Below are 27,987 nucleotides of genomic sequence, written 5' to 3' on the forward strand. Positions count from 1 at the left end.
CCCGCACGCTGTGGCTCTGCCTTTCCAATGTCATTCTCTGCCGCTCCCTGAGCCCCCCCATCTCTTCGTCCGGCTGCCGTTGCGGGGAGGGAGGCCGGTGGTGGCGGGGCGCGCTCAGGGCACGGCGGGATCGTCCCCACGGCTGGGCGGAGGGACCACACTCCTGCCTGCCATCCCCACGCTGGTTTCCATGGCAGTGGCAAGCGCTGCCTGCCGCTGCCTGTGCTGCCTGCTGCAGCCACGCACACGGGCAGCGTGAGGCCCTCGGCTCCCCCCAGGCCTTCGGGGTGCACATGGCTCCGTGTCCCCGGCTCTGCTCTCCCGCCGGCCACGCCACGGAGCCGCTGAGCAGGAGGTGACCAGCCCCCTGCTCCGCTGCTTTCCGCGGGAGAGACGAGTGTCCGTCAGGTCCTTCCCTGCCTGCCGTGCTCAGAGCTTGTCCAACATCCGACCACTCCTGTCTGCCCTCCCCGGTGACCCGCAGCCAGGAAACCGGAGCAGCGCTCGCGCTCAGTCCACGCTCACGGGAGCCAGCCGAGCTACCCAGATAATTACAAGATGTTCGGCTTTCCTGGGATTACCGTCGGTTTTTCTCCTCTTCCCCTCAATAAATATGGATGCACAGCTGCTGCTGAAAAGAATCAACAGAGGGGCAGGCCTTGAGCCCCGTGTGCTGCCCTCCCCGCACGCGCTCCCGGCGCTGCCCCTGTCCTGGACTCAGGCGGGCTGGAGGCGGGGGGCGGAGCGGGGATCTTCTCCCCAGACACCAGGCTCGGGTGTCTGCGAACACAAACCCGTCCTAAGAAAGGCATTGGGAAGGACACGGGATTTAACAGACAAGCGGCAGCGCTCCCTCTCCTGCAACCTCACCCCAAGGCCTGGCAGGAGGCGTCGAGACTAAACACCCTCCGCGAAGGCGTCGCCAAGCGCCTCGTCCCACCTGTCCCTCCCGGCCTTTAAAGGCGAGGATCTGCTCTACTCCATACACTAATCTCCTAATCACTAAATTAATTTCCATCTCAGTTACAGCCCATTCAGACTCTATTAGTAAATCATGTCCTAGCTGCTTAGCAACTTTTGTTAGAAGATTCCTATTAGATCATGTTTCAAACCGGCGGAGATGGAACAGCTATTATCTTAGTAAGTTAAACATTAAAGGCACGACGGCGGAGACAGGGAGCGCTCCCGCGCTCGCAGCCACGCGCGAACGGCCCGTGTGTGCACGCCCCACAGGCCGCGGCGTGGCGGGGACCCCCGCTCCTCCCGCCGCAGGGGGAGCCCCCTCCGAGCACCCCGGGGCCCGGCTCCGTGCTGCAGCACGTGTCTGTCCTCGATCCCCAACCCCAGGCAGCGCTGGTCCCCCGCTGGGCTTCATTTCAGCGTCCAGGGCTGTCATTACGGGGAGAAAAAAACCCAAGTGTTTGCTCACTCATCTGTGACTGATTTTCATCCAAGCCTGCGGCGCAGCCCCCTGCTCGGGGCAGGAGGGGGGCATGGGGCAGAGGGGTGCCCAGCAGCACCCCTGCCAGGCTGTGGAGGAGCTCAGGACCCGTGCGGGGGCCGGAGCCCGGCTCGGGGTGCCCGGGCAGTGCCCAGGCACCGTACGTGCCGCCGAGCCGGGGCGGGGAGGCCGTGCCAGCGAGCGCTCGCTGCCGATCGCCTCCTCCACCCGGCCCTCGTCCCCCCTCGCCGCGCCACACGCCAGCTCCTCCGGCTCATTGGCGTGAAATTTAATTTGCAACAATCAGCTGGAGGTGAGGCAGGCGCCGAATTAGCTCGACGTGACGCTCTCGCCTCCTCCCAGAGCCCCTCCCCACTGGCAGCGGCAGGGGCAGGCGGCCCCCCTGCCCCATCGCACCCCAGCCCGGGGCTCACCCCCGCCGGGGCCAGGCCGGGGCCGCAGGGGTGGCAAGAGGCCGCCGCGCTCCTCCTGCCTGCTTACACGAGCGACGCAAGGGGTGAGTTATGGCGTGGCTGGATGCACACATATTCTGATAAGGAAGAATAATAACTTGTCAAAGATATATATGATATGTGTTTTCTTTCCAGACAGAATATATATTGGGATAATTCATCAACTTGCCTGGCACTGGCCAGAACAGAGAGAGAAGAGAAGAAGAATCACAATAAAAAGAAGCCAAGGCAGAAAAACCCTTTGGCACCGAGCGCCGCCTCCCCGCCGGGTCCCTCTGCTCCGAGCCGTGCCCGGCAGGGCCCCTGGCCTGCTCCGCTGGGTCTGGGCTCTCCCTTCGCCCGGTGCCACCTGCGAGCGGAGCCCGGGACGGGGAGCAGCAGGGCAGGGCCCTCCAGAGCGGGAGGAAACGGCTCCTTCCCGCGGGCAGGACCCGCTCCCCGCACCAGGCACCCGCTCGCGGTCTGCAGGCGGCCAGATGGTGCAGCCGCGACGCGCTCGCCCCAGACGCGCCTGCGCCCGCAAAACCGGCCAGATTTCCCTCCCCTGAGCTGAGGGATTAGAAATAAAGCTCCTCGCCAATTAATCAGTAATTACTTTGTTTGCAAGACAAACACACCAGTAAATATAAGTCAACTCAAGGCAGAGCGGCACGGGGCGGGCGCGGGGCGCAAGCTGGGGCTGCGTCCCGGCGGGTGCTGGAGCGAGTCCGTCCCCACCCTGTCCCCTCCCTTTGCCGAGATCGCTGCGCTGGCGACAGGCCCTGGGCCTGGCCTCGCTGTCACTGCCCACAGGAATAAAACGTGAGCGACGGAAAGAAACACTTGTTAGGGCCAGGGAGGAAATAGGAATAGCCAAGGACCCCCCCAGCCCGCGGCATAACCCGGCTGCGAGCGCAAACGGCAACAGGGAAGCGCGGAACCGAGGCGCCTGCCCCGAGGAGAGTGGCACAAGCTCCCAGAGCGGAGTGGCAGCTGGCACGTCCCGAACCGGCGCACCCCGGCACCGCAGGACACTGCGGAAGGGGTTTGGGAAGCGATCTGTCAACTGACACGCAAAAATATACTACCAATTTCAGACTGTGATTCGCCTGCAAGATTTTAATCCCTGAGATGTTATTGAAGGGATTAAAGCGTCAGCTTTGATCCGCGCACTTGGATGGAAACGTAAATATTGCCGGTGCTCATCCTCCCGGCGCCCCGGTCAGCACCCGGCGTGCCGAGGGGAGCTGCCGGCTGTGCCCACCCCGCCACGCTGCGCAGGGCCCCCCCGGTTCCGCAGGGACCTCTGGCCCCCCGCTCTCCTCTGGTAGCCCCTTTGGCTACTCCTCGTCCCCCAGCCTGACCACGGCCGGCAGGGTGGCGGCTGCGTGGGGGGAGGCGGCCGCCGTGGAGCGAGAGGAGGAGCAGGATTTGGGCGGTAATCCCGTCTATCCTCCCCGCAAGCTCGGCTGATCACGTCGGCCTCCTCCGCGGCCGGGCAGCGCGACGGGGCTTCACGCCTCCCTGCCCGGCTGGCGGAGCAAATCCTGCTCGCATCGAGCTGTCAGATGGGGCTACGAGTGTGCCCGGCCACGGCTGCCCTCGGCCCCACTGTCGGGGGCCAAGGGCCAGGCCCAGTTTTAATTTGTTCCAGGCCCCTGGTGCTGGCAGGGGCAAGCAGCAGGACAAAGGTCCTGGGCAGCACCGAGGCAAGAGCAGCAGCAGGGGAAGGCGAACAGCAGCCGGCAACCAGGCGAGCAGGGCGAGACCTGGAACCACCCTGACGTTTCACCCAGGGGAAGTCTGCATGGACCTGCCCCGGGTTTAATTCTGGTCTAAAAGTGCGGGCGCAGCTGGAAGGGGCTGGGGGGCTTCTCTTGGCACCGCTCTGGCACAGACGCCACCAGCGCACGGATGCGCCTGGGCTGGGGGACGCGTGTCCCCGGTGCAGGCCCAGGCCCAGCCCAGCACCCCCAGCCACGCAGGACGTGGCCCGGAGTGGGGCTGCGGTGGCACAAGCCACGTGTCTGCTCCCAAAACAAGCAGAGATCAATGTTCTGGGCAATTTTATGATGCAGAAACATGCAGCATAATTCAAGGGAAACAAAGGAATATCCACTTGCTCCCCTCTCCTTCCCCCCCCAACTCATTTGATACCGCTCCACATGGCAACATCAAACGATCTTTGAATATTTTAGCTCCTGTAAAATATTTATATTATAATGCAAGGAAGGAAATCGGTCGCTTCCAAGCCATGTAAACATATGCCTTCCAACAGCTGGAGCCCTGGCAGCGCTCGCCGGGCGGGAAGCGGCTGCGCAGCTGGCGCACGCCCCGGTATTCCAAACGCTCGGCGGGCGAGCGGCACCGGGGAAGGGCACGGAGGGGGAGGACCCGGGGCTCAGTCCTGCATCCACGGCCGGCGGCATCGGCCGGGCAGCCCGGCCCCAACGGCTGCCTCTGCCCTCCCAACCCTGCCCCGCACGAGGGTGGGCAAAGAGGAGGGGCTGAAGCCCCCTGAAAAGCGAGGGGAGGCGAGGACCTGCCCCCGCCCCGGCAAGGCAGCGCTGCCGCCGGCCGGCCGGCGATTAACCGCGGACTGCCATTAAAATGTCACCGAGAAAATTATTAAGTTAAGGTAAACCACTTCCACGTGTCAAAAGCAAAGGCAATCAGTCCCAGGCCTGTCCCCCTAGGAAATTATGTGGAGTAATTAATCAAAAAGCTAATGAGAAATGTGTTTTCTTTCCCAGGCTAACACCACATCATATTCTTATTAGCCAAGGTTATTACAATAGTAATCATGCATGCTCCGAGTTCAGATTGGGTTTTTTTGCTCCACTGCCACCAATTTAGAAAGCCATTAATGGGAAAGATAAACCCCGATACACAAAGCAGCCCTTTGTGGTTATTCACCCGGCGCATGAGCATCGCCGCACGCGACCCCCGCCCCGCCAACACGTGTTCGCCGCCACCCAACAACGGGCACCCCCCGGCGGGCACCCCCGGCCCCAGCAGACCCTCGGCATCGCTCCCCCGGCGCCACAAACGCGGGGGCTCCCCGCTGGCTCCTGCTCCGCTCCCCCAGCCCTTTCCCGGATGGAAACGAGCACCCGAAGCGCAGCAGCTTTCCCGGGCCCGGGCTGTTCCGTAAATCTGGCTGTAAGCGGGTAATTTGCTGGGTGCGATGGGTTCCCCCTCCGCCCACCTCGCAGAGCAGCCATCTGCCAATCTTGCCAGCCCTAAAGTGCACAGTCAGCAGCCCGGCAAAGGGAAAACATCCCTGCTTGATATTCAGCATTAAATAATTCAGCCCCCTACAGAGAGATCGGGGAGAAGAATGAGTCTGACAAAAAATATAAAGATTTCCTATGCCATGTTAAAAATGCAGTGACCTGATTAGCTCGCTGGAGAGCTGCTGAGCCGCGGCAGAGCTGAGTGGGGAAACCCGCCTCGCCGTGACAGCACAGCGGAGAGAACCTCGCGGGGGCAAATACAGCTCCCCAGCGTGCAGGAGCGCCTCGTCTTCGGGTTTTCTTGGCTTTTCTGGGCCAGTGGTGCTGCAAAAGGGCGTTCCCTGGCCCAGGGGGCATCTCACGCCTTCCCCGGGCAGCGGAGCAGCGGAGCGCCGAGCGCCCCTGCCCGGCCTGCCCCCCGCCCGCCTGCAACGCTGGGGAAGCTGCGGGATCTCTCCAGGATGTTCGGCGGCTCCGGCTTTGATGTGCGGATTAATGAGAACTGACACCGCTGGAGCAAAACCTTCAGAAGCCCAAAGGCAAGGCCCGGGGCAAGACTGGAGGGGACGACACTCTCCTCGCTCTCCCTTTGATCGCTCCCCGCTCGGCTTCACCTCCCGGCAGCGGGGCAAGGGGGCGGCACGGGGCCGGGAGCCGCGGCTTGGCAGGCTGGCGGCAGAGGGAGGCCGGTTGCCCGGGGCTGGCTGGCCCCAGCGGGTGCCACGGCCTCACCGAGGCCTGGTCAGTCCCATCGGGCACCGTCACCCAGCTCTGCCGAGGCCCGCGGGCATGTCAGCCCACACAAACACCAACACCCCGGCGCGTGGTGGGACCTGGGGCGCCGCGGGAGCCCGGGCCGGAGCCACCCAACGGCTCCCTCCGCCTTCCCACCCAACCGCAGCACCCGCGCGGGTCGCGGAGGCTCACCTGGGGCGCGGGAGCGGCACCGGCCGAGGACGGGACACAGCGTCTGCGCGGCCTCTGTCTGACACCAGGCATGCGGCTCTTCTGCGGGCTGGGGACCTCGCGGCGCTGGAGCGGGGCTGGATTTGGCCAACGTCCCCGCACAGTGCTGGCCCAGCTTCACTGGCCGGGGAGCTGCAGCGCGCTCGAGAGCACCTGGAGAGAAAACAACAACAACAACATCACCATCGGAACGGCCCAAAGAGGAGCCGAGGGCGTACAACGAACACCCTCCTAATCCGCTAAGGGAGAAACCTCCAGGCACGACGCTCCCTGGCACCTCAGCGGGCACCGAGGAGCACGGCCGGGGCGGAGAGCAAAGAGCTGCGCTCTGTTTACACCGAGCAGGACGAGGAAAGCTGCAGCTGCCAACACCCTCTAATCCCCCTCCGCAGTGGGGGTCCCCTCCGCCAGCACCGGTTCCCCACGGCCCCCAGCCTCACGGGGAAGGGGTCCCTTGGGGCCCTGCACCCACCGCCCGCAGCACCGGCACCACTGAAGCGGGGGGTGGGAAGGCGCTGGGTGCCCGCAGGGCGCAGCAGCCCGGGCCTAAGCCCTTTAAGAAGAAATCTATTAGCCGGTAATTACATGCAGGCTAGAACACCACAATTTTATTACGGCTATAAAGCACTCCACAATTATAATCTGTAATTTCTGCTGTAGGGTGTTTACTGTTCGAGCAACACCTGATTTACAGCCCCGCACCAGCCTGGCCCCGGGGCCGAGGGTCCTGCCCGAGCGCCTCTCCCGGTGTCCCCGCGAGCAGCCGAGCCCGCCGGGGCTGCAGCCGTGGCCAGCGCACGGCGAGGGGCAGCGCAGCCCTGAGCAGGAGCTCAGCCTCGCCCCGGGCAGCCCCGCGAGCCCCCGGCCACGGGCGGCCCTCGCCGCCGCCCTCACCTCCTCCGCCAGAACGGGCCGGAGGGCTGAGTTCGGATTCCTGAAGTTCCTCCAGAATGAATATGGATGCACATCTGCCTCTACTTAGGTGTGACAAATTGCTCGACATTGTGCTGAATTATCCCCAACCCGCATCCGCCGCTGACACCCCGACTGCCCTGGGCCCGGGGGGGCTGCGGGATCTTTCACCGCCGGGAAGAGACGCCCGCTGCAGACCATCAGCGATGCGCAGATAAAGCCCTCCCCGGTCCGCTGTCCTGGAGAGGCCAAGGGGCCATCCTGCGGGAGGCAGGGGCTGCCCCCGAGGCCCCTCTCCCTGCACGGGGACACAGCACCATCCCCGGGGGGGGCACCAGGGCTTGGAGGACCACGGGAAACTGAGGCACAGGAAAACTTTCCAGGCGCCCAAAGCGTGAGCCCGATTAGGCGACGCCTTGCTCTAACCGCCAGATAACACATCTAAAATGTGTTTATTTCCATCCAGGCTGCTTTTTAATTTGATTATTTATCTCCCGTTTAGCCTTTGACAGATCAAAGGCTCAGCGGAGGGGAAGCAGAGCTGGGCTGCGCATGAAAATGAGCCTTGATACATAATTAATTAACATAAAACAGTTTCATTAGGAGATGGTGTTACATGGCTGTTTGTCTTAAAAATTTAAGCTGCGTAAAGAGTGCGGGGGAAACGCGTCTCCCCGGCGGGGCGGCTGGGGAGCCCCGACCCCGGAGCCCCAGCGCGGCGCCGGCTCCCGCGTCCCCCTGGGGAGCAGGGCGAGGGCCGAGCCGCGGCCCCCTCCTCCTTAATTGTGGGCAGTGCCTCCTACCCTCGATTATTAATCTGTTTTTAATTCTATTAAGGGATGGCCAGGAGAAAGAGTATCAATTTTAGATTAACAAGGTTATTAGCACTTAATTATGTGAGGTGTCTTTGTAATTGAAAAGGAAAAGAGGAAGCGCCATAAATATCCCCAGCCCCTGAGCTCCTGGGGGTTTGCGGGTGGCTCTTTATTCACCAGGCTGTGGAACCATAAATATTAAATATCTCGTGAAAAAAATTACAAGGCAGAGAGAGGATGCCCTCTGGATATTCCGTCGTCGAATGTTCTTGCATTTACAAATATTCATTAACTGGGATCTGCAAAGTTATTTCCACCAAGACTCAGGGAACGAGCAAGAGAGAGAGAGAGGTTATTTAAAAAAATAGAGTCTAGAGTAAATATTATTAGTAATTTTTATCTCTGCGTGTCCCTAATTATTCCATAATTAGGGAAAGTGCACATATGCATATACAATCACTAACCTGGCAGTCTCGGGATTTTCGCTGCCGGCCCCGCCGCAGGACGGAGGCACCGGGGAAGGTGCTTTTGCCCCAGAGCGAGCTGGGGCAGGGGGGGCCCGGGGGGACCCCGCCAAGGCACCGGCCCCCCGCGCTCCCCGCTGCCAGCCCGGGACGCTCCACGCAGCCATCAGGCTCTGCCAAGCACCTGCCCCTCGGAGCTGCTGCCGGATCGAAATTTAAATGACGCATCTCGGGTTCTTTTTTAATTAAAAAATAATAGGAGATCTCAGCAGGAAACCAGCACAATAACACGTCACTTGCCAGGACCCGATTTGCTGGAGATATTAAAAAAATGAACCCAGAGCCAGGCAGGGGGGAGCAGCTGCACGTCCCCCTGCCCAGGACAGACACGGCTGGACGGACAGACGGACACTGCCCTTCGCCCCCCGCCCCTCGGGTCACCCCCCCGGGCAGCCCCACGAGCACCCAGCACCCCGAGCAAAGCCCCCCACTTGCGGGCAGGGGTCCGGGGGCAGGCGGTGTCACACTCCGGGAATTAAGCTCTTAATCTTCACCAAACACGTTAGCGATGAGCTCATCAACAAAAATCTAATTATTATGTGTGAGGCCAGGCTTAATTGCTTGTCCTTGACACGAATAATGCACCACGTAAGCCTATTAGCCAGTGTAAGCCTATTATTATTATTATCGTGCTCACTGTCAAAAGTATAAAAGTAAAACAGTTGAACAGGGGGAAAAAATAATGTTGTGCAATTAGCAGCAAAACGCCAGACAAATAAGCTCATTAATTGTTCCAGGGAGTCGGCTCCAGCAGGCATTAGCGAGCGCCCGTTTTGGGGGTGGCCGGGGCGCTGCCCGGGAGGGACGGACGGACAGACGGAGGGCGGCGGGAGCGGACGGACGGACACGGCGGCTCCTTCAGGAACGGGGAAAGCGGCTGCGGAAGCGAACTCCTCAGCGGAGGAGCCAACGTCCGCGCGGGGCCGCGAGCCGGGGCCAGCAGGGCCCGGGCGGCAGCTCCCCAAAACCGGGCCCCGGCCCGCGCCGACCCTCGACCTCCCCCCAAACGCCGCGCGGCTCCTTCGCATCGTTTGCTAATTAAATCCCACTAATGAGAAAATCAGGATGCAGGAGCTGGCTGAGCAACGCTGCCTCCTGCGCACGCACTCCTCCCGGACTTATCACTAGTCGCAGGATGTTTACAATAATTTTTAATTTGCGCAATTATTAATCATTTTTCTATCTGCCTCATTTGCATAATAATTACTCTGCTCGGTGTTTGCCATGACTGTGAATGACAGTGTTTTAAATTAAATTAAGATTTTAATATTCATTTTTTTTGGTTAAAGCTAATCAAAGTTGCTGCTCGCTGCCAAGACCGGGGCTGCTGCCCTTCCAGAAACGCTAATGAAGAGATCCGCTTCCCGGTGGCACTCGCTCCGTCTCCGTCCCCCCCTCGTCCCAGGGGATCCCGCAGCGTCTCCCCAGCGCTCTGCTGCCAGCACGGCTCAGCGTGGCACGGCGGGGAGGGGAGCACAGGCCACGGGCACGGGGCGGCCGGGAGCCCACTCGGACCTCGGGCGGGCTCGGCGCTTCCCCAGGCCCGGGGGCACAGGCAGCGTGGCCCTGGAGTCGCACTCGAGGCGAACAAGGGCTGGTTCAGATCCCAGGTTTTACGACTCCATCTGCACCCGGATCAGCCGTCTGGTATTTGCTGATTTGTGAACACAGGACGCACGTTAAAGCGCCAAAACCGCATCAGCCGAGCTCTCCCACACCCTTACCGCGCGCAGATACAGCTTAAAAATATCTGAGAATCAAAACAAATCCTGGACGTACCGTATAAATTCGGAACTGCAACCAACCCTCCTACGGGGTCTCTACAGCAGCACCTCTCCCTAAAATCTTAAAACTACAGCCTTCAAAATTAAGTCGCAAGCGCAGAAATTTCTGCTGTTTTGCAGGTACCGACCGGCTGCGCCTCGCAGCAGCAGGGAGACGGTTCTGCCTTCCGAGGGAGCCGCTTCTCCGGCTGCCAGGCGAGGCAGCCGCCGCCGTGCCAGAGCCGCTGCTCCCCGCGGGCAGCGCGGGCCGAGCACCGCACCGGGGCCGCGACCCTCCACCCGAGGGGAAGTCAGTAAGGCCACAGCATTTTCCTCACATCTCCAGGAGTCTCAGTCGGACAAGCGAGAGCAAAAATGAGTACGTGCCAAAGGTAACCCCCCAACCTTTGAGGTGGCAGCTGCCTCAAGTTATAGAAAAGAAAGAACAAAACAGGTTTTGGTGACGGAAGGGAAAAGTACAACTGAAAGATGCGCAGAGCGGCTCTGCCTGTCGCTGCTGCCCCACGCGCCTGCCCCACGCTCCCAACCCACGGCAGCAGGGGAAGGGCGAGTGGCTCAGCGGAGCCTCCCGGGCTTGGCCGGGCCCTGCCAAACCCCGCGGCCCGCTCCAAGATCGACCAGCGGCTCCCCGTGCCCCCCAGTCCCCAGCCACCGCAGCTGGCAGGCGGCGACAGCGCAGCTGTGCCCCGCGGATGCGGCCGGGGGCCACCGAGTCCCCGCTTCCAGCCTGGAGTTGCAGCAGACCCCGAGGAAGGCGCCAGCCAAGCCAAGCGCGGTTGGACTGGCAGAGGTAACGGCAGGCGGCGACGTCCAACCCTTCTCCCGGCGGCTGACAGCGATTTACCCTCCTCGTCCCTGCCCGGGAAGAACCACCACCACGCCAAAATCCAGTAAAAAAAGGAAGCTGTTATTTACAAGTGTACAGACAGATTCCAGGACTGCTAGAAACGTAACACGGGGAATAAAAACCCGGGAAGGAAGTTCTCACGACTCTCCCGCTCCAGAGAAGAGTTTGTGGTCGTGCCTCTCGCCCCCGGCCCCCCCAGCGCTCGGCAGCGCAGTGCCGGCGGCTGCCCCCGCCCGCTCTCGGAGGCGAGGCCTCTCCGTGGAAACCGCCGCCTGCGTTTAACACCCCGAGAACAACGGGATTTACTTCCAGAAGCGCTTCCTCGCAGGCAGGGATGAAGGGAAGGTCTCTGCCCGGCCTCCCGCCTGAGACCGACAAATCCAAGCACGAGCACGAGTCTGCACCGCTCGCTCCTCCACCAGAGCCATCGGGGGAAGCAGTTTAACCACCTCCGCCTGCTTATTTCTGCAAGAAACCGCCCCGCAAAGAGCTGCCGGGTCCCTGCGGGTCCCGCCGTCAAGCGCAGCTCTGCAGGGCGGTCGCTCTCCGCGGCGCAGAGCGGGCCAGGACAGGCCGAGCTTTATGAACCCCCCGCTGAAAGGCGGCGACTGCAGGAGGGAGCTGGGACACCTACAAACCAAAGGGAAGCCCTGGGGGTGCACTGGGAAGGGCACAGGGGATCCGACATCAGCCCAGAGACCGATCAGCTCACCCCGTTAAGTAGTTTTAGGGCAGAGTTGCTCTCTGGAACAACTGGAACAGCCAAAGCCGCAACTGAGTTCTGGACCAGACTGACCTACCGGGTGAGGTTAACTCTGCCGTGAGCCAGCGCCCCACGTGCCTTCACCACGAAGAAAAACCTGAGATTTAGGACACCTGAAGAGCTGCAAACTGCCCTCAGAGGACAAAGTATTTGGCATCAAACAATTAAGCACAGAGTTTATGTGGTTTGTTAGAAGACAGATAAAGAAGATAAAGGGACCAGAGAGCAGGGCCTGCAGCACCTCCCGGGGAGCGGCAGAGCCGTGGCCGTCCCGCAGCCTCCCCGCCGCGGTTCCCAGTGCTCGTCCTCTTGGGCCGACGGGAAAACCCTCTCCTGGCCGCGCTGCTCCCGGCCCAGCCTCGCCTCTGGGTCCAAGCGTGGCGGGGCCCCGCGGCCCGGCTACATGTCCTCGACGCTCCACTTGTAGGCGAGCTCCTGAACCGCCTTCTTGTTGGCGATCCTGGCGAAGCGCTGCTGCTCGAAGCCGTTGGACCTACAAAGCGACAGCGAGAAGAGCGTGGGGCTGCTGCGCCGGAGCTTTCCTGAGGCCGCGAAGCACTCCAGCGCCGCGACGAGCTGTGGCGCTGCCCGGGCCGAGCTTCTGCCGCGCCCCACGGCGAGCGCACCCGTGCCGACCCTGCCAGCCTCGCTCCCTCCGGTCCCCGACGAGCACCTACTCGCCAGCCGCTCGCGCCGCAGCGCATTCAGGCTTACGCTGCTCCCCCGCTCATCTGGTAACGCTCTGCGCCGCGAGCTCCGAAGCAAAAGCTCCTCTGCTTTCACTACCACCCTCGCACGCCATCACGCCAGCAAGGTGTACCTGTCCACTCCGTCCCAGCGATGCCCAGGCCATATATTAAATCTGTTGAGGGGCGGGGCTGGTCCGTTGTACCTCGGCCTCTCTAGGAACAGGAAGAGCGATACAGCCGCTTACTCCTGCGGCACAGTCCCGGCTCACGCCGTCACCACCCCAAGAGGCACAGCCCAGCGCGGTGCACAGGCTGCCCAGCATCCAGCTGCAGCCCCCAAAGATGTGCCTGTCTGATCGTTAGGTCGCTGACACCGCGCTCTACGCTAGCGACTCTCAGTAACCGCTCCTGGGACCGAGGCGGTAACCGCCGATACCGCGGCCACGCCAACTCCAGACCAGCATCGCCTTTGTCTTCAGCAGCTGCTGCACTTCTACACTGTGAACCTTAAACCGTGCACCGGTGCGACTCAACAGCCAAACCTTTCTTTTCCTTGTTCTCTTTGGCCTTCCTTCTCTTGATGAACTCAGCCATGGGGTCTCCTTCTCTCTCTTGCTCCCGCAGCATTTGATCCAGGTCCTGGTCATCGATGTAACGGGCCAAGGGCTTCTGCATCTCTTTTATTGCATCTTCCACGTTCTGCTGCTGCTGCCTCCCCTGAGCCAGCCTGCAAACAAACACAGTTTCACCCTAAAGCCAAGCAACCATTTACTGTGACTGGCTGGACCCGCGGGACGGGTCTGAGCCCAGAACCACCACGCTGCACGCGGCGCTCCCGAAGCACGTCCAGCAGCCGAGCGGGTCCCGGAGGGGCCTCTGAGACCCCTGGAGATCAGGCCGGACCGGAGAGGTCCCAGGCTCAAGCTCAGCATGAAGTGACGTGGCACCGGCACCGGGAGCGGTGCCAAAACCGGGCCAAAACGCAGGGAGTGAGGAGTCCTCCGCTGCAGCGCGAGGCCGAAGGGGCGTGCAGGGGAGCCCGGCAGAGCCTTACCCTTTCCCCCATTTGGCATACTGCTCGTCCCTCTCGGACTTGGCTTCAGCTTTCTGCTTCTGCTCCAGCCACTCCTGCGCCAGGTTTCTCTTGCGGCCCAACTTGTCTCGGAAGACGGTCTCACAGTGTCGGGATTCCTCTGGAGGGGGCACATGCCTCGAGTCAGGCATTTTGAAGCATTTTGCCGTCTCCAGACAATTTGATGGCTAACCGTGACTCGTTTCAACACTTTTTCTTTGTTCTGGCCTCTGACAGAGCTTATTATCCAAAAGCAGGCAGGATCCCAGCTCGCGCTTCCAGCTGCTGCCCCACAGGGCCACGCTCGTGCCCGGAGCTCTCACAACACCAGTCTGCTTCTGCAGACCTGCAGCTGGAGCCGATAAAAAGCCTCTCACCCTCGCTACAATTCCACCGGCACCGCTCGGACATCACCGTTTATAAACGTTATTTCTGGGGGTCAGTGACCCTGCCCAAGGAATCCATCGGCACGTGTGGGTGTGGCCCCCCCGGGATGCTCCCCCTCCGCACCCCAACACCCCGGAGGCAGCAGCAGGGGCAGCCAAGGGCAGGAAAGAGGCAGCGTGCTGGTGCTCGCAGAGTTTTCACACCCCTACCTTCCAAGTGCTTGTTATTTCTCTCGTGCCTCCTGAGCTCCTCCTGTTCCCTGCGCAGCACGTCAGCTGACACCAAGCCAGCTTTGACCCCAGAAAACATCGTCCTCGCCTGCAAACCAAAGAAAAACCGTGTTGACTACTGGCTGAGCACGGTCCGGCCATCCCGAGGAGTCAGGAGATGCGTGGGCAGAGACAGTCGCGTTCCAACGGCGCTTTGTGGGGACCCTCACAAACTGCTGCCCCAGAGCTCCAGAAGCAGAGCGGAGCAAGGCAGCGCCCCTCTCTCACCCCCACCTCACCCCCCTCGCTGCAAGCAGGGGGTCTGGCACAGCTGCACACACGCAGCCTGTGAAATCCCCACTCCGCAGCTGGCGGGTTGTTGGACTTTTAGGGTCTCCTCTCAGCAGGAAGCAATCTACAGGTGAAGCGGAAGGACGCAGCGTTTACCTTCTTGGGCGACCCCTGAGCGTCGCGGTGGCGAGGAGGCGAGAGGTCGGGGGAACCGCGCTGATCCCTGCCGGCTGGCAGGGCCCGTGGCGGAGGGGATAAATCCGAGTCTGAGGATTTGCTCTGGGTCCGTCTGAGAGGAGCACGCTTCTGGGTATCGCTGCGAACGGGGCCCAGCCCGCGCTTGGCCTCGGAAGCATTCCGGGTGCCCCTCTGCGGAGACGGGGACTTGGAGCTGTGCCTCGGGCACCTCGCGGGCGAGGGCACCAGCCTCCCCTTCTTCACAGCTGGAGAAGCACCTGCAGTAAAGACGGACCAAAAATCACAGAATTAGACACAATTAGTCCCACAGAAGGGCTACGCATGGTGGTGTGTGAGAGTAACTCTGAGAAAAATCAAGACCTTAAGAGATGACAAGCCATAGGGAAAACACAAGTATGTGACAAGAGTCTGTGAATGCTCTTCCTTCTGACTGCGCACTGCCCAACAACACGGTTTAAACTCTATTTTTCTTTTAGACATGTTCAAGCCTTTGCCAGCTAACTCTTAGGTTAATTCTAGTCCAGCTGACGAAAAAACAGGATTACAAGAACAAGCTTCCCCAAGAGAGATGGCGACCTACCCGTTACTATTCCCAGAGTGCACGCTACCAACTCCACGCCGCTCCCCTCTCCGGAGCGTGCAAACCTGATCACAGCGTGGGCAGGCAGCGAAGCACGGCACTGGCACAACAGACTCCCACACACACTCACCTCGCGTTCTGCTCAGCTTCTTCAGACTAGGTGACCCGGTGCTCTTTCTCCCAGGCGGTGACAAATCCGGGTCAGAATCGTACCTCCTCTTCTGTGGAGGGGAAAGATCTGGAGTAGACTGATGCTTCTGACGTGACGAGGACTTGTCAGAGGTGCCGTGTCTGAGCCGAGACGGCTCTCCTTGGCCTCTCCCTGACAGCAATTTGTCCGTGGTTTTGCAGCCCTTTTTCCCCATCGCTGAACTGACTTTCTTTGGAGAGACATCAGGGGAGTCGTGGCGCTGGCGCCTGGGAGGTGACAGGTCAGGGGAGTCGTGACGCTTCCGTCTTGGAGGAGAGGGGTCGGGGGAGACATTGTACTTCAGCCTCGGTGGCGACAGGTCGGGGGAGTCGTGGCGCTGGCGCCTGGGAGGCGACAGGTCGGGGGAGTCGTGGCGCTGGCGCCTGGGAGGAGAGAGGTCGGGGGAGTCGTGGCGCTGGCGCCTGGGAGGAGAGAGGTCGGGGGAGTCGTGGCGCTGGCGCCTGGGAGGAGAGAGGTCGGGGGAGTCGTGGCGCTTCCGTCTTGGGGGAGAGAGGTCGGGGGAGACATTGTACTTCAGCCTCGGTGGCGATGGGTCAGGGGAGTCGTGGCGCTGGCGCCTGGGAGGAGACAGGTCGGGGGAGTCGTGGCGTTTCCGTCTTCGGGGAGACAGGTCGGAGGAAATATCGTACTTCAACCTCGGTGGTGATGGGTCAGGGGAGTCGTGGCGCTGGCGCCTGGGAGGTGACAGGTCAGGGGAGTCGTGGCGCTTCCGTCTTGGGGGAGAGAGGTTGGGGGAGACATTGTACTTCAGCCTCGGTGGTGACGGGTCGGGGGAATCACGGCGCTGGCGCCTGGGAGGAGAGGAGAAGGTGAAACCAACTTTGTGAACACGAAAACCTAAACAGCAAGCTACCTGCCAGCTCCCCCCCACCAGCAGAGGGTACTCAACAGCAGATGAACCCCGGCATACGCCGCTTCCCACATTTCACAGCAAAGCACTTAACCGCACAAGACAGATGATGCCAGAAAACAAGAGTTTACCCACAGAAGAATTTCTAGTCGGAGCCCCGTACCTCACAGTAGATCTGGCAGGTACTGAAACATCTGAGCTTTGCGAATCTTCGTTCTGGTCTGAAGAAAAACGATCAGAAAGTCACCATTGTTAGGGCTGTTCCCAGTGCATCGCCTCTTCAGCTTTTCAAGAATTTTTTTTTTTCCAACTAGTATTATCTTTGACTGTTTCTCTGCTCTAAACTGTTGCAAGTGAAAGAGAAAGTGGAAAGGTCTGGTCTCACCTCCTAAGAGTTTCCATTTAGCATTCGTTCGGAATTGCTCCATGAGCTTCACTTCATCTGGACGCTCATCAATGAATTCTGCCACCTGAAGATAAAACCCCACAAAACCCAACATGGCTTTAAATAAAAGAAAGGATTTTTACTCTCTAACCCAAAGAATTGAGCGTAACCGCGCTGACAGGCAGCTGATGCATGACCACCATTTTACTGCCTTCCTCCAGGCCGATCTCAAAGCCCCTCTCCAAAGCCTCCCCCTCAGCGTCAGCTCTTCCCTGCAAGGATTCCCAGCCCAGGCCACAGGCCCCGCCGCAGCCGTCAGCTCCCCGTGCTTCTGGCGCTCGTGAAAATGAAAATACGTAAAGAACGGGCTGCTTTTAGCAGGGACCTAAACCCACCCCTTGCGCCCGGAGCTGGGCAACTCACCCATCCCCGCTGCGGAGCCCCGCAAGAGAGGAGGCAGGGAGAAAGGGTTGGGCAAGCGCTTCCCCGGGCCGGACACGAGGCGGGCCGCACGGGGAATGGGCTGAGCTGGACATAATCCCCCTCTCACCACAGGCATGTCCCCCTCGTCCTCCTCCTCCTCCTCCCTCTCCTGGGCCGCAGCGATGCTGTTCCAGCTGACATCGTCGTCCACGATCCGCATCCTGGGAGCGGGGAGAGGGGCCCGGCCGTCAGCCCCCCCGGCCGGCCCGCCCGCGGGAAGGGGATGGGGGGGGTGTGGGGCCTGGGGAGCGTCCCGGCCCCGAGCGGGGTCCCGGCGGGCGGGCCCGGGCCTGCCGCGAAAGGCCCGGGGCAGGCGCGGGCCGCGACCTCCCCTCGTCCCCCCAACTCACCCGGCTCTGCCGGCGCCGCCCGGAGGCTTCTTCCTGCGGCGGCGGCGGGGCTGGGCGGGCTCGGCCGGGCCGCTCAGGTACCGCCGCAGGTACTCGGCCTTGGAGAGCGCCGGCGCCGCCATCATGGCGCCGCCGGAAGGGCGCGAGCGCGGGGGGACCGGCAACGGAAGGGGCGGGGCCACGGCGGCGTCAACACGGGCCCGGCGGGCGGGGCGAAGGACAGCGTCACGGCGATGGGCGGGGCCGTGGGCGGGGAGGGGCGGGGCGATGGGCGGGGCGAGCAGCAGACACCATCTCTCCAGTAACAGCCTTTATTGGGGGTCGCGCCCTTCCCGCGGCCGCCCCGGGAAGCGGAGGGGCGGCGGCCCCGCGCGAGTCCTGCTCCCCGGAGCCGCGGGGGGCGGAGGCTGGCGGCGCCCCGCTACCGGCCCGCGGCCCCCCCCGACTCGTAGCCCTCCGTCTTCATGTCGTTCAGGCCCAGGTCCTCATTCTGCTCGAAGGTACGCTGGTAGCGCTCCACTTTCAGCTCCGGGTCCTCCTCCGGGGCGTACACGTTCTGCGGGGCGAGACGGACGCCGGCTTCGCACCCCCCTTCCCCCGCGCTCGCTATTCCCTGATCCCGGGGAGCAGACGCTGCTCCCGCCTTCCTTCCACAAAGCCACCAGCAGTCGTCCTTCCCCAGACAGAGCCTGCAGCCACCCCCCAGAACCCCGAAAAGAACCCTGCCCACCCACACACCCCAGGGGAATAAAGAGAATCCACCCAAACCGCTCAAAAAACTTAAGAGTTCATCTCCTGAGTACACAACACCACACCTGAAGATAGCTGTTGCCTGCAGGGTCATCCATGATGAAGTGAGCCTCTGTCTTCCCCTCTATGATCTGCAGAAAGAGCGTGTGCAGGCGTTAAGGCTTTCTAATCCCTCCGCACTTGTGGCACCGAGACACCCATAGGACGCCTGAGATCGCTCAAACGGTTTTCCTCGGTTAAAAACCAGTAACAGCTCGGTGAAACAAGGCAGGCAGGCGTGGGACGGACAGAAAAGCTAAGGCGATGCTTGCCGAGTTCAGTTAAACACACACTGCAGCTGCGGTGGCGAAAATCTTGCTGCGGAGCGTGGAAAATTGGGAGCGCACTCACCCCCTGCAGTTTCCCAAGGAACTCCTGCAGCTTTCCCGTTCTGCTGGGCACAGAGCTGTCCCCCAGGGTGAAGGGGTTTCTCTCGACCTGGAAGAGCAGAGCCACGGGCTCAGCCCCCAGCCAGGCCAAAGCAAAGGTGGAGGGGCCCGAGCTGCGCTCGGCAGCACTGCAGGGTCGCTCACCAGCTCTCGGATGTCCTTCAGCAGCCCCTCCAGCGTGGTGAACTTCCCCCCCAGCGCGCCCATCCCCAGCTCGAACTCCAGCTCGGGGATCTCCACACTGCACGTCTCCGACTGCAAGGGTGAGCACCCGGTGAGTCCCTGCAGAGGGAGGGCTGGGCCCCGCACCCCCGCTGCAGGGCGGGGCAGGGATCGAGGGCGCCGTACCTTCAGGATATCCCTCGTCATGTCGGAAGGGTCCGTGATCCGAAGGGTAATCCTGGTGCCGTGCGGTTCGATCGCTCCTCCAGATTTCACCTAGGAACACCCGGCTGTCAGCATCACAGAATCATCTGGGCTGGAAAAGCCCTTGCAGCTCCTCCAGCCCCACCATGACCCTCCCCCTGACCCTTCCCAACTCCCCCAGATCCCTCAGCGCTGGCTCAGCCCGACTCTTCAACCCCTCCAGGGATCCCGGGGACTCCCCCCTGCCCTGGGCAGCCCATTCCAACGCCCAACAGCCCCTTCTGCACAGAAATCCTTCCTCAGAGCCAGCCTGACCCTGCCCTGGGCAGCTTGAGGCCATTCCCTCAGGGCCTGGCGCTGGGGCCTTGGCTCCAGAGACTCATCCCCCCTCTCTGCACCCTCCTGGCAGGGAGTTGCTTCATTGGCTTTTACACTTCAGTCACACCACGATGCTTTAAGAGGGTTTACCCTGGCAGCTCAGAAGCTGCCCCAAACCTGGGGACGGTGCCTGAACGCGGAGGACTTGAGCAGGCGTGGAGGTAGCCGACTCATGCCAAATGGGGCTCTTCCAGACCCAAGTCAGCCCCTCTGATTGTTCAGGAAGAGATGTCCGGCCCAGCCTGAGCCTGCAGCACGCACGGCGTTCGCGCGGCTCGCCTACGGCCTGGCCCCCACCCCACAGCAGGGCAGCTCTGTGACACCCACCACAACGCACCCCGTGACACCGCCTGTAAATCCAGGCTCCCTCCAGCCCGGCGTCCCGAACCATCAAGCCCAGGGACTCCAAGACACCCATAAAACACCACCCTCCTCCCCAAAAAAAGGGGTCAGTAGTTTTCCAGCTCACTTCATTTGTCCTGTGCCCACAGGCATCGCAGTTTGTGGCCATGATAATCACTTCTTTGAAGTGAGGGATTTCTAGAGCAGACAGTCAAGGGAAACTCAGTGAAAGGGAAGGCTCAAAGCTGCCGCCCGCGCCCTCTTCACAGCCTCAGTCCCTCCTGAGGTATTGCAGGAGCTCGCGGGCAAGTTGTGAGCAGCACTGAGACAGATTTGCATCCTGACAGGCATCACTCGAAAGAATTGAGTTTTATGGGTGCAGCAGGAAGAGACCTGGGTCAGCACAGAGCGAGGCCCACCCCGGCGCAGACGGCACCGACACCCCTCAAAGGATACGCACTAACTTCATATTCGTGTCAGCCGGAGCGTTGCACTCGGGGCAGTTGGTGTTGAACTGCAGTACCTGGGTCACGGGAAGGGAAAGGAGAAACGGGAAGTCCCGGCCAGCCCGGAATGCCTGGCCCAGGCACGGCCACCACCGCGCTGCAAAGTCACCCACCTCATTCCTCAGGTCCTCTGCAGAATCCACCGGCTTCTCATCCAGCTCCTCTCCCTGCCAGGGGGACACCAGAGACAGAATTAACTTCTGTTCCTGAGCTTGGGGTCCCCCAGAGAGCGAGGGCGGACACCAGACGCAGCGTTAGCTTCTGTTCCTGAGCTGAGGGCCTCCCGGAGAGCGAGGGGACCGACCAGCCCCGCTGCCCCAGGCCGCGAGCAGCGGCAGCAGCTCCCCGTTACCTCCAGTCCCAGCGCGGCAGCCTGCTGGGGCGTCCTCCGGTAGCAGGTGACCACGAGAGCATCGTCCTTCTGCGGCGCACGCGGGTTCTCCACAAAGCTGTTCCCGGAAGGGTCGTCGAGGATCTGCGGAGGAAGGAAGCCTCAGGAAGCCGTCCCGCGCCTCCCCCCGCGGGCAAGGGGCTGCCCTCCCGCGCGTACTCACAAACGTGAAGGGGGAATGCACTTCTTTCAGCTGCTTCAGTTTACCAATGAACTCATCTATTTTACTTGCCACCTCTTGGTCCGTCGCCTGCAAAAGAGGACACGTTTGAGACTGACGAGGGGACGGCCCAGAGGTGAAGACAACACTGACAACAGCACAAACCAGAGAGCCCTGCAGAAGAACTTTAAATACAACCTCTGGTATAGCTGAAATAGATTTTAAGACCTAGTGAAACGTGTTCAGGACTTTGCTATCTTGTAATATTACCAAGGCAACTGGAATGCTGCTTCCACAGGCCTGAAAAGTGTTCTGAGCCTGCTTCTCGTGCAGGCCCAAGCCAAGGCTGGTTTAAAACCCACTCAAGCTAATCACATAGAGACAGTTCTAACAAAGAATGATTAATTGACTAAACATAGGTGTTATGCTAGATTAAGAAAATTTAATATCTAAAAACTGCTTGCTCTACCTAAATTTTTAATAGAATGTCTCAAAGTCTTTCTCAGAATTGTGTGAGATGAAAACTAGTGGAAGAAAGATGAACATGATGATCCTGAAACTGAAGGAAGGATTGGAACCAGAAGAGAAGAATTTGGCTGAGACAGGGGACTGTAGTGAACTGTAATAAATGATGAGAATCGAGAACTAAAAGGTTAAGAAGAAACTTACAAAGACTTTGGACTTAGGTCATAGATTTAGGTATATAAACTGCATGAGTCCTTTGGACATTTGCCACTCACTGGGGCGATGGCCCAACTCTGAGTTGTTAATAAAGCTACACCTAGAGATACCCAGAGTCTGGTGAAATTCTGAAATACTTTAACAGCCCACAACTCACTTAGCAGCAGCACACAAGGCCAACAGGCAGAACAAGAGAAGCATCTGCCGAGCAGGCGCCCCCGAGGAGCTTCCCCTGTTGCAGCATCTTACCCTGCGGAGGGGCTGGTCCTGCTCCAGGCCCACAACTGCTCTGTCAATGATCCCTTCAATGGTGGTGAGAACTGGAGAAGGAAAGAAAACAGAAGCGGCGGCACCGTTAGGCCCAGCCCAGCGATGGTACCCCCCACCAGCTCGTCCTGATCCCCAGCAGCCTCCCCCCGTGGCCCCTGCCAAGGTTACGTGAGCCCCGGGACAGGCGTCGGCGGGCCGAGGGGCGCAGGCCGTACCCACCTCCCTTCTGGGTGAAAGCGGGGATCTCAAAGTCCAGCTCTGGAATGCGAGCCGTGGCACAGTCGGTCTTCACCACCTCCCTGTTCAAGTCCTGCACACGACAGCCGAGGAGCGGCGTGAGGGTCCCAGCGGGACCAGGAGCTCCCACACGCCACGGGACCACCCGGGACACGCAGCACCCAGCACAGCGTCTGCTCCAGGCAGCCCTTAGCAGCCTCTCCGACGCGGGCATAGGCGCGTTTGGGGCTTTACACAGTTACTACCAAACAAATAACGCTGTTTCTCAAATGGCAGGAGAAGAAATGCTTTATTGCTCAAGCTAGGCCGGCTCGTGAGGGGCAGAGGCAGGCACCAGGCAGCTCCTGGCACACGGGTGGTCCCGGCCCCGCAGCGGGGGGAGGAGAGGGGACCCCCCGCTCACCTGCCGGGAGGTGACAGCCAGGGTGTAGCGCACGCCCTGCTCCTGGATCCTGCCCGCGGAGTGGATCTCCGTGTTGGACCAGGAGCAGCTGTCGCAGGCGAAGGAGCTGACGATGATCTCTTTGAAGAAGGGGATCCTGGTGAGCAGGAGCCGCGTCACCCCCTGCGGCAGCGAGGGGCCTCGTGGGAAGCCGAGCTCTCCCAACGCTCCGGGCCCCGTGTTCCTGCCAAAACAACCCCCCGGGCAGGTCCCGGTCCCCATCCCCGAGCTCTGTCACCCCCCAAACACCCCCACACCCCCTCACCGCCGGGCGGGCCCCGCCGCCCCCTCCTGCCCCCCACCACCCCCCGCCTGCCTCCTGCACCCCAGCCCTCCAGCTCCCACCACCCACCCTCGCCCCGGGACGCGCCGTGGCCCCCGGCGGGCCCTTCCCCGGGGCTGCCCCGCCGCCCCCGGAGGCCGCTGCGGCCCCGGCCCCGGCCCCGGCCCGCCCTCACGTTGCGGAAGCAGCTCATGCACAGGGACTCGATCTCGGCCGGGCGCTGCTCCCCGTCCTCGGCGCTGAGGGGCCGGAACAAGGAACCCCCCGCCGCCTCCACCGCCCCCAGCGCCGACATGATGCCGCTGCCGCCGCGCCTGCGCGCCGCGGTCACGTGAAAGGGGCCGGTCACGTGAAACGGGCCGGTCACGTGAGGAGGTGGCGGCTGAGGCGCGGCCTAGTCCGCCATGACGGCGCCTTTATTGTGGTTCAGCTCCCGCCAGGCGGCCCCGCCGGGCCCCGCCGCCCCCCCACACCCCCCACACCGCCCGGGGGGCGCCGCCGTGCCCCCCCCGCCCCTCAGCGGGCCTCGCCGCCCCGCTCGCTCAGGCTGAGCGCCAGGTCTCTCCAGAGCGCGTCGAGGCGAGAGCGCAGGTCATCCACGGCGGGCGGGCCCTCCTGCGGGTCCCCCAGGGAGGAGGGCCCCGAGGAGAGCTTCAGCCTCATCTCCTCCGTCTCCTGGTCGAGGGCCCGGGTGAAGGCCTGGATCTGGACGTACGTGTCCCTCCGGAACTCCTCCACCCGGCGCTGCACCTCCCGGGCCAGCTCTGCCGGGTAGCGGTCTGTGGGGGACGGCGGCTGCCGGAGGCTGCTGGGGTAGAGGCTCAGCTTCACCTTGAGCTGCTCCAGGTTCCTCTGGATCTTCTGGTGGAGGTCCCTCGCGTTCTGTGTCAGCTTGGTGGAGAGCTCCTGGATGTACTGGTTGAGCTGCTCTGGGCTGGCCTGGGCGTGAGGGATGACGTTTCGGTGCAGCTCTTCCACGTTGCGGTGGATCTCGGTCACCAGCCTGTCCGCGTAGGGGTGGAAAATGTCCTTCACCTGCTCGGTGTGGAATGCGATCTTGTCGGCGTAATGAGCCATAAACCTCTGAACCTCGTCCGCGCCCTCCAGGAGCTGAGCCGTCACCTCCCGGCTGGGCATCAGGTGCCGCCGGAGCTCCCGGGCCTTCAGGGACACCTGGTCCAGCAGCTCCTCCGTGAACGGCTGCAGCCGGTAGCGAAGATCATCCAGGTGCTTCCCGACCTTGTGGTGCACCTCGTCCACGTATGGGGCCAGTTTCACCCTCAGGCTCTCCAGCTCTTTCCGGATGAGCTTGCGCAGGCTGTCCGAGTCGTGGTCCAGCCGGGGCTGGAGGCCTCTGTTGAGGGGCACCAGCTTCTCCAGGAAGTTTCCCACGTAGCTGACCCCATCCCGAATGCTTCCCTTCAGGTTTCTGCACGAGACAGCGGGTGTAGTTACTGAAACGAAGAAATTCACTCAACAGTCAGAACCCGATATAACCGCTAAGCAGATATTCTTTATTAGCAGCAGCGCTGGGGTTGCCCTGGGGATTCTCCACCATAAAGGCTCCCGGGAATTAGCAAGGGACATCAGTTTACCCACACACAAATCGTACATATTCAGATTTCCTGGAAAGGGCTGTCTTATGGTAATGAATTCCCAGAATTCATTTACACAGTCCGAGCATGCGTAATTAAAATAGAGTGAGGGTCTTTGGTGGCCGAGGGAAGAAGTAAACGGTCTCCTCACGGTGTTCGCGAGCTGACCTCCCATCAGAGTGTGTGCTGTGAAGTCAAGTCCAGGTGTCTTCTTCCTAACTCAGCAAGATCATCCTCCCTAGGTTGTATCTCTGTGTCCTTTGGTTCCAGTTCCCCTCAGCTTGCCCAAGTGCCCGCTGAAGGCTTTGAGTCTGAGTGACACAGGGAGCGTTTTACTTTAGTCTAGACAAAGCGGCCGAGGGAAAACGGCTGAGGAGTCCTTGGGAAACAAACACTGGCCAAACTTCCATGCACCCCAGCCTAGGCTTCATCAGAAATTCATTTGTTCGAGCCCTTTCATTACCGAGCAGCCCGACTTACCGCAGCGTCTCTGCTCTGCCCTAACGCGCCCCAGTAACCACCCGACAGCCGCCGGGGCCGTTCCCACGAGCTTTCCTGCCCCCGGGGAGAAAGGAACGGGGGCCGCGGCGTGTCAGTGGGGCGCGGGGGGGCAGCTCGCTGCCGGGCGAGCCCCCGCAGCGGCTTACTCACGCCACGTCCCCGCGCAGCTTGCCGCCCTGGCCGTGCTCCGGGCTGTCCTTGTCACTCGTCAGCTGGCTGAGGTGCCCCCAGAAGCCGCTCCGGGCCGGCTCGGCCGGCGACACTGCGGGCGGGAGGGCAGCGGTTGGCGGGGGGGCCGCGGCGCTGCCCGCCCCGGTTCTGCCCTCCTGCCCATCCTGCCCCGAGCGAGCCCCTGCGCTCGCCACCCACCCGGCAAGGTGGCCAGGAGGGCGAGGAGCAGCGCAGCCTCCGGAGCCATGGTCCGCGGGCCGCCGCGCTGCGGGACGGGAGGGAGCGGCTCGGCCGTGCCGGGGCTCGACGCCCCCCGCTCGCTGCTTTCGGGGCTGCCCCGCGCCCCTCGCCCGGCTCCTGGTCGCCGCCCGCCCCCCTCCTGCCGCCGCTCCCTTTATAGTCGCCCGGGCGATAAGGCGCGGCCGCAGGGGCGGCCAGTTTGGACCCTGGAAAGGCGACGTGGAGGTCGGCGGCCGGTGCCGGGAGGTGACGTGGGGGCCGGTTATCTGAGCGGCCCCTCCGCCTGCCCCGCGCCGCGGCCTCCCCCCCTCCCCGGGCTGCGCGGCCGCCCCCCGAGCATCCCCGGCCGGGAGCTGGCGCCGAGCGGCCCGAGCGGGCGCCGTCCCGTGGCTCAGCCCTTGTTTTCCCCGCGGCTTTCCCGGGAGGAGGCCGACACCCCCCCCGCCCCCCGCAGCCCACCTTTGCGCCGCGGAGCCAACGGCGGGGGGGCTGCCGGGGTCGGGGGGGCAGCGGGACGGGGGGGGTGACACCGGCTGCGGCTCCCGCCGCAGGCACTGGCAGCCCGAGGGGGGGCGAGGGCAGCCCGGACCCCCGACGGGGCCGGGGGGTGCGGGGGGATGAGCCCCACTCGCCAGGGAAGGGTGGAACGACCCCCGGGGGGGGCTGCCTGCCCGGGCACCGAACCCGCCGCCTCTCCCCCGGGGGAAAACTGGCGATGTCTTGGGCGGGGGGCTCACCCCCGGCAGGGCTGCGTGTCGCCCACCCCGGCCTCCTCCACCAGCGGGGCGCTGCCATGTTGGCGCTGACGCAGCCGGGCAAGCGGGGACCCGCCGGGACCAGCGACTCCCGGGGGGGCCGGGCTGCGGCGTCGGGGTGCGGGGCCGGGGCGCGTGTCGGGGCGCGGGCACCCTGCGGAGGACAAAGTCCGTCACCCCGCAGGGGCGAAGCTCCACGCAGTCGCCAACGCTCCTCTGGCACCAAAGTCCACGCTGCTCCCTGGCCCGCACGGACACGGGGGGGGACCCGAGCAGCCCCGGCCGCACCCCCCATCCCGCCACAGCCCCCGCGGGAAATCCCCGGCCCGCGGGAGCGTCCTCACGGGGCGCCCGGCGGCGCGGCGGCTTGCTGGGGCCACACGGCTCCTGGCCCTTTCCTTGCCCCCCGCGCAGGGGACCGGACCCCCACCCGCCCCACCCCAGCGCCGCTCGGCCCCGGCACCCCGGTTCGGGGGGATGCTCTGCCCTGGGGGCAGCGGGGACACGGGACACGGCGGGGAAGGAGGACACAGACCAGCACGTGCATCACGAGGCAGCGATTTATTTGTGCCACAGCAGCGGCCGGGAGCGCGTGTGCTGCTGGGGGGGGTGACCGGCCGCCCCGCGCCCCCTCCCCGGGGCGCTCCGGGGGGCTCAGTTCTGGGCCGGCGGGGCGGTGCTGAGGAAGGCGGCCACCTTGTCCCGCACCTCCTTCTCCAGCAGCTCCAGGTGATCCTCCACGCCGGCGGTGCCCGAGTCGAGCTTGCCCCGCATGGCCTCCAGCCGCTCCACCAGCTGCCGCCCGAAGGTCTCGCCGAAGGGGGCTGCCTGCTGCCGGAAAGCCTCCAGCGTCTGCCCCACGCGCGCGTCCAGCTGCTGGGCCAGCGGGGCCAGGCGCCGCTGCAGGCCCTCGGCGTCGCTGCCGGCCGCCTGCCGCAGCTCCTGGGCCACCGCGCTGAGCTGGGCACGCAGCTCCTCCGAGCTGGCGGCCAGGCGGGCGCGCAGCTCCTCCGCCGCCTGCTCCATCTGCGCCGTCAGGCTCTCGAGCTGCCGGTTGAGGCCGTCCTGCACGTGCTGGGCGTAGGGGCTGAGCCCGCGGCGCAGCTCCTCCACGCTCTGCCCCACCTGCGCCTTCAGCTCCTCGCTCAGGGGGGCCAGCCGCTGCTTCAGGCTCTCCACCCCGCCGTCGATCTGCTGCTGCAGCCGGTCGGCGTAGGGGCTGAGCGAGGCCTGGACGCTCTCGGCGTTGTCCTGCAGGCGGTCCCGCAGCTCGGCGGCGTAGGGCTCCAGCGCCTTCCGCAGCTCCCCGGCCCCGCGGTCCACCTGGGAGCGCAGCTCCTCGGCGTAGGGGCTCATCTTGGCTTGCAGCTGGCGGATGTTGGTGCCGATCTGCTGGTGCACCTCGTCGGCGTAGGGCGCCAGCTTGGCCTGCAGCTCCGCCAGCTCCCGCCGGATCTGCTCCTTCAGCCGCTGCGAGTCCTGCGCCAGCCGCGCCTGCAGCTCCGTGGCGAAGGGCACGAGCCGCCGCTGCAGGTCCTCGGCGTACGAGTTGACGCTCCGCAGGTTGCTCTCCAGCAGCGTGCTGGCGAGAGGGGGGATATTAGCACCCGCCGCCCCGCAGCCCCCTCCCCTGGCCGCCACCGCATCCCCCCCCCCCCGGCGCCGCAGCCCGCGGCTCTGCTCACTTGAGCTGCTTGGTGAGCTCGGTCTGGTGCAGCTGGTCCACCGTCTCCTTGGCGTGGCCGCCCAGCTCCGTGAAGTACTTCCAGAGCACGCTGGCCACCTCGTCCGGGTTGACGTCAGCCCGTGCCCCTGCAAGCCCAGGCGGGGATCAGCGCCGGCACGGCAGCTGCCCCGGGGATGCGGCGTCCCCATCCCCGCCGCAGGCAGGGCCACCGAACCGGCACCCGGCACCCGCACGCCGCCTCACCTGCCACGGCCAGGAGCACCAGGACGAGGGCGGCCGCCTTCAGGGACATCCTGGGTGCTGGGGGGTGTGTGGGAGCGCGCAGCGGAGCTGAAGGGAGCCCGGGGTGCCTGTGCTGC

General features: G+C 63.1%; 4 protein-coding genes and 1 long non-coding RNA gene across 6 annotated transcripts in view; all 5 read right to left on the bottom strand.

Moving 5' to 3' along the window:
- The window catches only part of LOC141970793 (uncharacterized), a 99,015-nt gene extending 92,729 nt beyond the window's left edge, over positions 1-6,286 (bottom strand). Inside the window, exon 1 of the long non-coding RNA XR_012635226.1 lies at positions 6,057-6,286. This is a non-coding gene — a long non-coding RNA (uncharacterized LOC141970793). The remainder of the gene's footprint in view (positions 1-6,056) is intronic.
- Positions 6,287-11,016: 4,730 nt separating this feature from the next.
- On the bottom strand, positions 11,017-17,614 carry BUD13 (BUD13 homolog). The gene is made up of 11 exons (XM_074927663.1): positions 17,446-17,614; positions 17,163-17,256; positions 16,613-16,697; positions 16,391-16,448; positions 15,297-16,168; positions 14,545-14,843; positions 14,098-14,206; positions 13,484-13,622; positions 12,972-13,156; positions 12,561-12,642; positions 11,017-12,233 (listed from the first exon to the last, which is right to left on the bottom strand). Exons 1-11 carry the CDS (start codon positions 17,568-17,570, stop codon positions 12,140-12,142), a joined length of 2,142 nt encoding a protein of 713 aa, XP_074783764.1. The 5' UTR covers positions 17,571-17,614; the 3' UTR covers positions 11,017-12,139.
- Positions 17,615-17,742: 128 nt separating this feature from the next.
- On the bottom strand, positions 17,743-23,087 carry ZPR1 (ZPR1 zinc finger). 2 transcript variants are annotated; one of them, XM_074927664.1, is made up of 14 exons: positions 22,855-23,040; positions 22,358-22,519; positions 21,937-22,027; positions 21,697-21,767; positions 20,770-20,856; positions 20,568-20,690; positions 20,329-20,382; positions 20,166-20,232; positions 19,837-19,907; positions 18,972-19,061; positions 18,768-18,878; positions 18,586-18,672; positions 18,261-18,326; positions 17,743-18,001 (listed from the first exon to the last, which is right to left on the bottom strand). In XM_074927664.1, the coding sequence occupies exons 1-14, from the start codon at positions 22,972-22,974 to the stop codon at positions 17,867-17,869; spliced, it is 1,335 nt and encodes a 444-aa protein (XP_074783765.1). In that variant the 5' UTR covers positions 22,975-23,040; the 3' UTR covers positions 17,743-17,866. The 2 variants fall into 2 exon arrangements, with proteins under 2 accessions (XP_074783765.1, XP_074783766.1); XM_074927665.1 differs by lacking the exon at positions 22,358-22,519 and having other exon boundaries at positions 22,855-23,087.
- Positions 23,088-23,195: 108 nt separating this feature from the next.
- Positions 23,196-25,492, bottom strand: APOA5 (apolipoprotein A5). Its single transcript, XM_074927187.1, has 3 exons — positions 25,145-25,492; positions 24,926-25,037; positions 23,196-24,108 (listed from the first exon to the last, which is right to left on the bottom strand). The coding sequence occupies exons 1-3, from the start codon at positions 25,191-25,193 to the stop codon at positions 23,196-23,198; spliced, it is 1,074 nt and encodes a 357-aa protein (XP_074783288.1). The 5' UTR covers positions 25,194-25,492.
- Positions 25,493-26,557: 1,065 nt separating this feature from the next.
- APOA4 (apolipoprotein A4) lies at positions 26,558-27,958 on the bottom strand. Its single transcript, XM_074927666.1, has 3 exons — positions 27,872-27,958; positions 27,627-27,753; positions 26,558-27,523 (listed from the first exon to the last, which is right to left on the bottom strand). The coding sequence occupies exons 1-3, from the start codon at positions 27,918-27,920 to the stop codon at positions 26,596-26,598; spliced, it is 1,104 nt and encodes a 367-aa protein (XP_074783767.1). The 5' UTR covers positions 27,921-27,958; the 3' UTR covers positions 26,558-26,595.
- Between the last annotated feature and the right edge of the window lie 29 nt (positions 27,959-27,987).

Source organism: Athene noctua, chromosome 26 (assembly GCF_965140245.1).
Source record: "Athene noctua chromosome 26, bAthNoc1.hap1.1, whole genome shotgun sequence".
Classification (NCBI taxonomy): Eukaryota; Metazoa; Chordata; class Aves; order Strigiformes; family Strigidae; genus Athene; species Athene noctua.